Source organism: Rattus rattus, chromosome 9 (genome assembly GCF_011064425.1).
Source record: "Rattus rattus isolate New Zealand chromosome 9, Rrattus_CSIRO_v1, whole genome shotgun sequence".
In the NCBI taxonomy this organism is placed as follows: domain Eukaryota; kingdom Metazoa; phylum Chordata; class Mammalia; order Rodentia; family Muridae; genus Rattus; species Rattus rattus.
In genome coordinates, this window is record NC_046162.1 from 12,139,483 (window position 1) to 12,150,673 (window position 11,191).

The following is an 11,191-nucleotide window of genomic DNA, read 5'->3' on the forward strand; positions in this document are numbered from 1 at the left end:
ACCAGGCTTTTGAAGTGTGTACGGTTACTCACTGAACTATGTCACTAATACTCTCTAGGGGGAATATCCTGATAGAATTCTAAAAATCTAAATGTAAATGAAACTGCCATTTTATGACTATTGGAGATAGAGGGATAGAAATGATCAGAACTCTTGCAGGTATATCTGGAAATATAAAGCTTTATACTATCTTGCCACAATGGATCACTGGAATGTAGTGTAATGCTTTGTTTTTTACTATACTGTATTGTATGTCCTCCAGGAATGACACGGCTGTGGCCCTGAAGAAAATCTGCACAAGATCAGACCTGCTAATATTACCTCATTTAGTGGGGTTAAGTTCCTAAGGTCATACTCCTCCACAAAGGTACAGTTAACAGTGGCTAGGGAAGAGGGATTCATGAGGTTGCTCCCTTCTCTGAAGAGAAATGGCAGTTAATTTAACAATTGTGGGAGTGGGAGCAGGGAGAGCTTACCAGGCTCTACTCCACTCTAAGGATCTTTTAACAGTTAACAGTTGCCAGGAGAGTTGTTTTTCTTTAGTGATATAGATGCCCAAAAGTCACATATACTTCTCTGTAAGTAACTCCAATTGAACTGATTGATTCACTAAGTGGCAGCTGGGTGAAAGTGTTTGTTTTCATTGTTGGTGCCGTAAGTGGAGTGAATCAATAGACTTTTGTTTACATCTCTTCAGAAAAAGCACGTAACACATTACATCAAAGGACATACTTTAGAAAGCACTGACAGGAAGGCAAAAAAAGTTAGTGAGGATTTCTGTGTAAGGTAAGGAACACTACAGAGCTTTGGCAAATAAAGTTTTGTTATAACAGAGCATGCATCTTAACTGATCATACATGTTAGATCAGGATTGATGGATGCAATGTGGAAATAAAAGCAAACATCCCCAAAAGCAGAATTTTAATCAGAACTGAAGAGCTGCAGTCACTCAATGGGAGAAGAGGGATCTTGTGGTTTTGTAGTGTACTAGGTCTCTAAACTATAGTTCTGTCATGTTGTCAAAGCATTCTTTAGAAAACGCTTTAAGTGCTAAAGTTATCTTGATTAAACTGGTCACTGGTCACAATCACCAGTTATAAATTTCTATACAATGTGTCCCTGACCTCAAGATTATTCCTTAAGCCTGATGCTTAACTGCTACCTCCCCACTTGGATCCCTCAGGCACAGTAATTAAAACTTAAAACAGAGCCTTGGCTCTCAAAAAAGCCAAAGGATTAAAGAGCAGCAGAAGCATTTACAGAGAAGTTAGAAAAGTGCTATGAGACTTGATGTCACTTATTTTGGAGACTGTCTTCATTATAGCCCTGTTTGTAGGCCAGGCTATCCTTAAAGTCACTGAGATCCACCTGCCTCTGCCTCCTGAGGCAATAGTCACTTTTTAGCATCTGTTAAATAAGACACAGATCAAGGACCAGAGAGCAATTATTGATTGAAAAAGGAATAATCTCATTTCAGTAGTCACATGAAATGATAGAGAAAACGAGTCTTGACAAATCAGTTTCTTTTTACTTCTGTCACTCATGTTTGGAGTCTTCCAAGCATTCTGAAGGCTGAGGAAGGAGGATCATGAGTTTGGACAATCTGGAATATCTCAACCCCAAACTACCCCAACAAGATCCAGGCTATAATATAACTCATTGATAGAATACTTGAATATTATGCACATGTTCCTGAACCACAAAACAAATAAGTTGTAACACACAAGCGATTTTCTTCTAAAGGTTTCCTATATTTATTACTCAACTACTGAATGAACCCACAAGAGCACAGAAAGAAAGAAAACATTCCTAATGAACATACTCAGCTGTCCAGACAATGGTAATGCTGTGATCCTGGTACAGTATGTTAATGATAACCCTCAGACAGCTTAGTAAGTATGTGTGGTGTGTGGTTCCTTAGAGACCCAATTTGGTTCGTCTCCAGTGTCTCCGCTTGGAGTTGTACATGATTTTATTGCCGGTTTTCATCTGAATCCATTGTGGAATCGGACGATTTTGCTTTTGTTTCTTAGCCAGGAAGCGCTTGATTCTGAAGGTCTTGTGAGAAGCCATGGTGAAGAACAAAGTCAGACAGGCACAAACTGTGTAAAAGAGACGGGCAAGAACTTAGTCATTAAAACAATGAAAGAGACAATCAAAAGAACAAGCCAAGTGAAGCACCCAGAACACTTGATCCAGAAATGGTGGTCACACACCAAAAACTCCAGTAAGAATCCAATAATGAACACACAGTCCTCAAGGTCGTCCTGTCCAATATAAGACCCAGCCTAAAGGAACAAACAAACAAACAAAAACCAGAAACAGGGAGTAGGGAGGAAAAGAAGTTTCTCAATTAGTCAATTCAGTCAGGCAAAGATTTTGATAATCAGAAAAAGGTTTGTACTAAGTAATTAATTTTCTTCATGAATTAAGGAATTGGCAGAAATATATATCCAAGAATGACCTAGGAAATTTGTCCTATGCTTTGTAAGTTAAAGAATTTTAAACCTGCATGTGTATGTATAAATTTTTGCTAGCATTTAAAAGTCTTTGAGTGCTAAAATGATCAACTAGTTTTTTAACTTTACTATACCAAATTTAGTTTTAAAACTATGTCAAACAAACAAACCACCTAATTTTGATAATGCAATGATTTATTTTTATTTGAGTAATTCAAGTGTGCTACAAAACAAAAAGATGAGCCAGGCATGATAGTCTATGATTAATACCGGTATTCAGGAAGCCAGTGAAGATCTCTACTGAGTTCAAGACCAACCTGATCTATCTACATAGCAAGATTCCAGCCATCTTGCCAGTGAGGGCTATAAAGTTAGAGCCTGTCTTGGGAGGAAAAAAGGATCATTTTTCTTTTGTTATCAAAATAATAATTTGATGGTGTATAGTTGAAAAATAGAGACAGAGAAGGCTGGAGTTAAAAAGGACTTGTTCTTCCAGAAGACCCCAGTTCAGTTCCCAGCACCCACATGGCAGCTGACAAACATCTGTAACTCCAGTTCCAAGTGACCTAACACTTTTTCTAACCTCTGTGGGACCAGGCACACAGGGCACATACATACATGCAAGCACTCATACACATTAAAATACATGTAAAACAAGAACTAAAGGAGAGAGTGCTGAAATTCTCCTTTACCACAAAGGTACCTTAAGTAAGTAACTTTCCCCACACTGAAATCAAGATCTATTTTCTCTTCGGAGATTTTATATTCATTGCCTAGCCTTTTCCAATGGAAAAGAAAAAGGACTGCTAGACTGAGCACAGGTTCCCCTAATGTGCCACTTGCGGTGGCTCCACTAAGACTTCACCCCACCCACCCTCACAGCCTCATGTATTTGAATGTTTAGTCATCAGGGAGTAGCACTATTTTGAAAGCAATTAGGAAGGGTGGCCTCATTGAAGGAAGTGTGTCACTGTAGGTGAGCTTTGAATGTTCTAGGCCCACAGCAGACCCAGTGTCTGTCTCTGCCGACAGATTAAGTTGTAGCTCTTAGCTACTCTTCTAGCACCTTCCTACATACCACCATGCCCCTGGTCATGGTGATAATGAACTAAGTCTCCGAAAATATATGCAACCCCCCCATTTTTATACTAGTTTGGGGATCTCTTCACATTTGAAGAGTCAGGAAGGTCAGGGACACAGGTCAGGATGAACTATATAAGCCTTGGCATGAGGAAAAACTAATAGGATTAAATTAAGTGGAATTAAGAGCTTAGTTTGGCATATTAATATCTATATGTAATCATATAGCTCTTGGGAGGTAGAGGCCAGAGGATCAGTAAGTCTAGCTGTACAGTATGACTTTTTCTTTTCTTGTACTCAAACAAGGAAGAATGGAATTAAATTTCACCTTTCATTGATTCCAGAGGTCTACCTATTCCTTGCCTTCTGATTGAAAGGTGGGATTAAAGACACATGCTACCTGGCTTATGGGTATATTTTGAAACCAACATAAATCTATCACTGTAGCACTGTTATTGTTTAAATTGCTTGTGAGAGGGTCTAATGTAGCTGGTATGACCTCAAATTCTAAGTACAAAAGATGCCTTTAACTATGGATCCTTCTGTTTCCGTTTGTGTATAAGATGGTGACTTTCAGCCTGTCCCTTGCCTAGTGTGGCATCTCCTTTGAACACAAAGATACCAACCACTGTAAGGCTCAAAGTGATAAAACTATAAAAGACAGCAGTACACGAAGACTATATGGACACAAAGCATAACAAAACTGTCTCAAAACAAAAGGCCCCACACTTACTGAACTTACCAAACGCAAGCCTTAGCACCTTCAACTGGACCCCATCTAAAAAGCCTGCCATGGTGACAGGACCACTGATGTGTCGTCAGATCAGACAAGGCCTTCCTGCCCTGTGTACTAACCAACCAGATCTGGCCCTCCATCTCACCTAAAAAGTCCCATGCCTCTGTGGCTTATCCTGTAAGCCTCCAGCAGTTCTCCAAATGTGTTCCTTAATATTTTACTTGACCAACTGCAATGACTGACTGCATGTTTATCAGCCATTGGAGTGATTCTACTATGTATCAAAAAGTATGAAAAGATGTCATCTCAGCCTTCATTTTCTGTTTTACTTCAGTTCAGACTCCTGCTTGATTCCCAAATGCATGGTAATCACTCTCAGTATCCTTTTTCTTGTATCACATCTCTCAAAACTGGTGATGATGACTAGTTAGGCTTTAACACACTTCGGAGGACACTGGACATGTGATCAACCTTGTATAAAACCAAGGACTGAAACTGAAGTACTCTTTAAATACTAGTCACAGGATCAGGACCTAAATCACAGGAAGACATGGCAACCTGAACTGTGTAGACGGTTCTAACTAAATATCTAAATCCTGTTCCAAGTCCCACGTGTTAAAACTGTCAGAGATTGTCTAATACACATGGGGCCATCGTTAGTTCCTTCTGTAAAATCAATCCGAATGGGGCTGGAGAGATGGCTCAGCGGTTAAGAGCACTGACTGCTCTTCCAGAGGTCATGAGTTCAATTCCCAGCAACCACATGGTGGCTCACAACCATCTGTGATGAGAGGTGATGGTCTGTCTTCTCTGGTGTGTTTGAAGGCAGTTGCACTGTACTCATATATAATAAATAAATAAATCTTTAAAAAAAAAATCAATCCGAATGGGGCTGCATGGCTGAGGATGTAGTTGGGGTGGTAGTTGTGTAGCGTACAGGAAGTCCTAGGTTGAATCTTTCTCCTCTACATAGTCAAAGTAGAAGTGGATCAAGAAAGAGGACAAAATCATCACTGGAATTGTTTGTAAGGGAAATAAAAGGGCTGAGGAAGAGAGGTGGGAAGGGACCACAACCTGAACACAGGAGAAAAACCACTACAAAGACCTAAAAGGAAATTACTGGGCTTTTTAAAAACAACTAATTGCCATATAGCGTTTCCTCTTACCTCCTCCCGGTGAGTCTAAGCCAGTGGATTAGAATAGCTTGGAAAGGCAGGACAGAGTTGAGTACCTGACTCTGCCAGGTTCCCTAGAAGAAAAAAAGCCAAGAGTTTCCTTAGCAATGAGGCGCAGGCCTTGAACCCCAAAGCTGAGGTGGTAGCCCTGGCCCAGGCCGAAATGCCGCCCGCTCACCCACCTGGGAGCGCTGCACAGCCGGAGCCCAGGACCACACACCAGGATAGCGGCACGGCCTGGCAGTTAAAAGAATGGCCGCCACCGGAAATCCGGTAAAGCCTCGTGGCTAGGTGGGTGTTGTAAGTACGCAGGCGCAGATTACGTAACGTCTGTAGGGCTAGCTTCCGGGTAAGAAGACTTCTGGGGCTGAGCCTTGGCGCCTTGAGCTTGCTAGCCTTCCCAGGATGACCGTTAGGACTGTTAATGCTTTAGGAGCTTGGGATCCTGAAACTACCACATATTATTGTGCAGGACCGAAGTGCCCATTTCACCAGTATAGCAGGAATACTGCTCCCACCCCCAAGACATAAAATGTTTACTAGTTGTGGGTTATCTGCGGATAAAAGGGCTGCAGGCATGAAAGGAGATAGAAAATAACATGTTATATGCCGTAGTGGCTCTTGTTCATAATCCCGATATTTGAGAGGTAAAAGAGAAAAAAAGTCCAAGGTCACTCTTGGCCACACATAGCAAATGCCGAGTCAGCCTGGGCTACGTAAGACCCTGCCTCAAAAAGCTAAACCACATGTCAAAGCCGCGTGTACGATCCATGCCCATAACTAAGGCCGGGAACGAAGATTGACAAAGCTGGTAAAGAGTCCAGCAAAGGCTTCTGACCTCAAACCCATACTTACAAATAACCACAAAAAGTGGCGTTCTGCCAAGAATCGTAGGTTCTACAGTAGATTCAGTCACCATTGATTTGGGGGCTCTGTAATGTAATATAGGCACTTGTGCTAAGTTATAGCTCCTGTGTCCAGTGTCTCTGACTTACACCATGTTGTCTAAAGATAAACTGGACCCTATTAAAGGGTAAAAATATCTCCATCTGACATGGAAGCTTCCCACACTCAACGGGACCTGATAGCACAGTTAGTTCCTGTCTGAAACCACGACTCAAAGATAGATTTCAGCACAAGTGTTCCGTATCTGAGACTGGGGTAGAACAAAGCCAGTAGGTTTTCCACTGGATGCCATCCTGATAGTCATTTTTGCTTTCAGCCCACAGAGCCTCACCCAGCAATGCCTCAGTGCACAATCCTCATTCTCTTGGACAGCTTGTCTATTAGAGAACAGTCTGCTTCTGGTGAATTGGAATTATGCTCATGTTTCTTTGTCACATGGTCTCAGGGTTTCTTGGTAGGTAATTTCCAGGGTGAGGATTGGTGGGATTTCAAGTTCTGAGCTTGGGTCCAGCTCAATGATTGGTGGGTTTCTTTGGCAAGCTCTGGAATTAGTAGGATTTTGTTTCTTGGCCCTTGTACCTTGTATCAGGGTGATTTTTTCCCCCTTTGGCCTTTTCCCACTATACTGCTCAGACTGATCGATCTAAGCCAATTTTTATTAATCTTTATTAGCTAGCTGGTGATTATGCTGGGTGTTCAGGATCCCAGTGTAACCCCAAGTCTTTCTCGGGGTTTAGCACAAAAATGCTTTAGTTAACAAGAACAGTTAGCCAGAAGCAGAACTACAGAATCCACAAAGCAAGCTTATACATTTAGAGACTCTCCCAGAACTATGGACTTTGATGGGTTAGACATTTATTTTTGTTTTGGAGGGTGGTACTGTCTACATGCACAGTTTCACAGCCTAAATGGTACTTCCATCATGGAGTCAGTTGTGCTAATGTATGGTGACCTACAAAGTTCAGGGCGCCTGTCACACCTCCTTTTTGTACTAATGTACTTTCTAGCCTATTACCTTAGCCTGCATGGGGCTGGGGGAGGAGCTTAAAGTTCTACATCTTCTTCCAAGGGGAACAAGGAGAAGACTCTCAAAGCCCACCACCACAGTAACACACTTCCTCCAACAAGGCTCACCTAATAGTATCACTCCCTGTGGGCCAAGCATTCAAACACATGAGCCCATGGGGGCCAAACCTATTCAAACCACCACATCTACCCCAGTGGTCAACTATCTTGGGCAAGGGCATCTAGTTCATGATTAACTCAGTCTGCATTAACTCCAAGGTTTTTCTGGCCTTGTACTTCTCCTGGTGTTAACTGTCCCCTTGAAACTGACAGGCCTTTCCCCACTGCCCAGTGTTCTTTGTCTTCTAAAGACAGCCCAGCAGTTTGATTATACAAATAAACTTTCCTTTCTACTCACAGAGTGGTTTAGTTCAGTGGTTTTACTGCACTCCTCTCTCAAAGGAAAGGCCGGTCAGTCCTAAACCCAGGTGTCCATTGCTGCCAAGACAGGAGTCCATTGCATTTTAGAGATGTCTGACCATACTGGCTATTGTTGTGCTTCATAGGCATCACAGCTGGGTAGGAGTAGATATTTAACCACTGCTGTTCAGAAAAACAAACAGCAAAACATTATAATGCCTCACAGTGCAGAATCCAGACAACTGTGGTCCATACCTTTAAATATTCCAGTCCTTGTCTTCCCCTTTTGTAACAGCTCTTAGACTGGAAAGGAGAGTTACCGAAGCACTGCCAAAAATAAAGGTTTGGTTTTTTGGGTTTTTTAAAAATCTTTTAAGTTTAGTTTGAAGGGTCTTTTCCTGATAGTATCAAACTCTGCACACACACACACACACACACACACACACACACACACACACACACACACCCCATACATAATGTTTGGAAAATATAAACAATATGATTCCTTAAGTCTTTTTTTAAGCATCCTTCATATTACTGTCCCCCTTCTCTTCTCTCTGTATTGACCTCCCCAACCCCAAGAACGATGACAGCCCCACCCCCACATTTGTTTCATTTTCCTCTTCATATCCTCTGTGTTCTGCTCCTCCTGGTTTCAGCATCGCTCTACATTCTATACTCACATCTGAGTTGGGAACCACAGGAAGAGAGAACATTTATCATTTCTCTTTCTGCATCTGGGTTACTATAAGGGTTTTTTGGACACCTGGGTATCTTGGCAATCAGGAGCCAAGGAATACCACAAAGTCACACTATGTAACAAATCTCACACAGAGATTTACTGGGGAGAAACAGTGCAGCCACCTCTGAACAAGAGGGTTGGGCGAAAGAGAGTCTTTTTAGGGTTCTTGGGTCATCAATAGTGAGCTAGTGGAAAAGTACAGCATGGCTAGTTTGGTCAACAAAGCTGAGTCACAGGGGAGGAAGCCAGGGGCAGGGTATTTTTCCTTGACCCTGGTCCCTACAGTCACCTCACTCAATGTACTATTTTCTAGTTCCATGTAACTGCAGATATTATTTTCCTTTTTTTTTTTTTTTTTTAAAGATTTATTTATTCATTTATTATATATAAGTACACTGTAGCTGTCTTCAGATACACCAGAAGAGGGCATCGGATCTCTTTACAGATGGTTGTGAGCCACCATGTGGTTGCTGGGATTTGAACTCAGGACCTCTGGAAGAGCAGTCGGGTGCTCTTAACCGCTGAGCCATCTCTCCAGCCCCGATATTATTTTCCTTTACAGCTGAATGTATATGCACTACAGTTTCATCATCCTCTCATCAGCTGAAGGATAGGTTGTGAAAAAATTTCCTCCGAGAGTGAAATATTCCATCATGCAGGGAATGTTCTTTAAGCCAGGAGGTAAACAAAAATAGCTTCAGGAAGTCCCTGAAACTGATCAGATTTTCTATTTCCTCCCTCCCAGTAACATAAGTGGAGAATCCCTAGCAGACAAAGGAAAGCAAGCTGCAAAGACCCCTCTGAGGATAGCCTGGGAGAAACAGAAACTGGCCAACCTACCTGGAAAAGGTTCAGACTAGAGAGAGTCACTTGGAAAGGACACTGTCCAACCTGTTGCACTGCCTGCAGGCTATGCAGTGTACTCCAGATTCCCAAGATTTTGCCAGCTGTCACCAGGCCTTGGTGATACAGCTGTCTTTGAGTTTTTTCTGCTCCTTTAGGTAATCAAGCCCCTCATCTGTATTCCTGCAAGTAACCCCAATGAAACTTGTGGATGCACTTTGATGGTGTCTGTACTTTGGTTTGGCATGGGATCCCTGTTATGAAATATAAAGCAGTGAGGGGGTGTCATTGGCAGCTCAAGCAAGGTGTACCCCTGAGAAATTATACCGTGCAACAGATCTGGTGTAAAAGAGGTTTACTGGGGCAGGGAGAGGAGTGCAGAAGGGGTAGAGGCAGACAAGTGGACAGACAGACAGACAGGTGGGGAGCAGTGAGAGAGCTATGAGGGCAGAGAGAGGGCACACGTTGGGGTGGGGTAGGGGAGATAGTTGCTTGGAACAGAGAGAGGGAACAAGGAGGGAGGTCTGGGTTACTGGATGTCCTCTTTGTCTGCAGCACTCCTGGTGGTAGTGGGGGTGAGAGCGGCAGATGATGATATAAGCAGTTGCTAGGTCCCTGAGAGCAGACTAGTGGAATTGCCTGTACATTAACATTCCTCCCTTTTTGTTTAATTAAAAACGAGGAACTAGGAAGGGGTAGTGAGGCAAGAATGAGGGCGCTGTGATCTTTAGACTACTTCCTGCTGTCTGGGGGTGTCAACATCTTTAGAGACCCTAAGGAAATTAGGGTGCTAGCCAAATCCTGGAAAGGTGGCTGTTTCACTTGTTATCCAGGCTCTTGAATAAAGCCAAGTTGTAATGAAATCTGGGTCTGTGGAGGAAGAGAGAGAGAGAGAGAGCAGAGAGAGAGAGAGAGAGAGAGAGAGAGAGAGAGAGAGAGAGAGAGAATATTCATGCGCTTAGCTTAGCACAGGCTGACTGCAGTACTCCAGGAGGCGGGAAGGGCATGTGGTCCACATGGGCAGGCTTTGAAAGCGAGGCACGTGGAGAACACAGAGGGCTAAAGAACCAGACTCTAGAGTTAGGAATCACATTCACAGACAAATGATCCCCACGTACCTCCAGAGCTGTTCTAGAGCAGATGCTGTAGTGCAGGCAGTGTGTGTGTGTGGTGTACACTGCAGTTTCTGCTCTTATCTGACTCCAACTTCCAGTCCTTGCACACTTGCAGGCAAAACATTTATGCAGTGTGGGGAGGGAGACAAGACAGAAAGAAACAGGGCTTGGAGCAAGGTAAAAGAAATAAGGAAAGAATATTTTCATGGTCCCCTGATCGCTTGGGCAGTACTTTGAAGCCAGGTTCCATAAGTACAGAAGCTAGAAGTAGAGCTGTGAGGATGCTGTTCCCATGGACGAGGAGAGCAGTCCCAGGCCTGGGTCTGAGGCATCCCAGAGATGAACTGAACCAAGAAGGCGCAAGCTGTCCAGTCAATCAGCATCCACGTGACAGGGGCTGGTACTAAAAGCACAGGCGACACAGTACCTCGTAGCAGGATTTTCAAGAGAAACCATGCTGGAGAAGTGAAGTCTTATCCAGGGAAATGGTCAGGTTCAGAGAAGCATTTAAGCTGAGTTAGAGAGAGAACTCACCAATTGTTTGTGTTTGCCTAGTGGACCAGAAAACGGATCTGTTGTAGGTAGAGCAGGCAGATGGGCACACACTGTGGCCAGACACTTAGGAGAGTTCCTCAGAGGACATGACATCAATGTTATGAAATATAATGCGGTGAGGGGCTACCTTTGGCAGCCAGAGCCAACGCATACTG

General features: G+C 43.1%; 1 protein-coding gene across 1 annotated transcript; it reads right to left on the reverse strand.

Annotated features, from left to right (window-relative positions):
- Nucleotides 1-1,730: 1,730 nt before the first annotated feature.
- Nucleotides 1,731-2,098, reverse strand: LOC116909513 (60S ribosomal protein L39-like). Its single transcript, XM_032913118.1, has one exon. It carries the CDS (start codon nt 2,071-2,073, stop codon nt 1,918-1,920), a length of 156 nt encoding a protein of 51 aa, XP_032769009.1. The 5' UTR covers nt 2,074-2,098; the 3' UTR covers nt 1,731-1,917.
- Between the last annotated feature and the right edge of the window lie 9,093 nt (nt 2,099-11,191).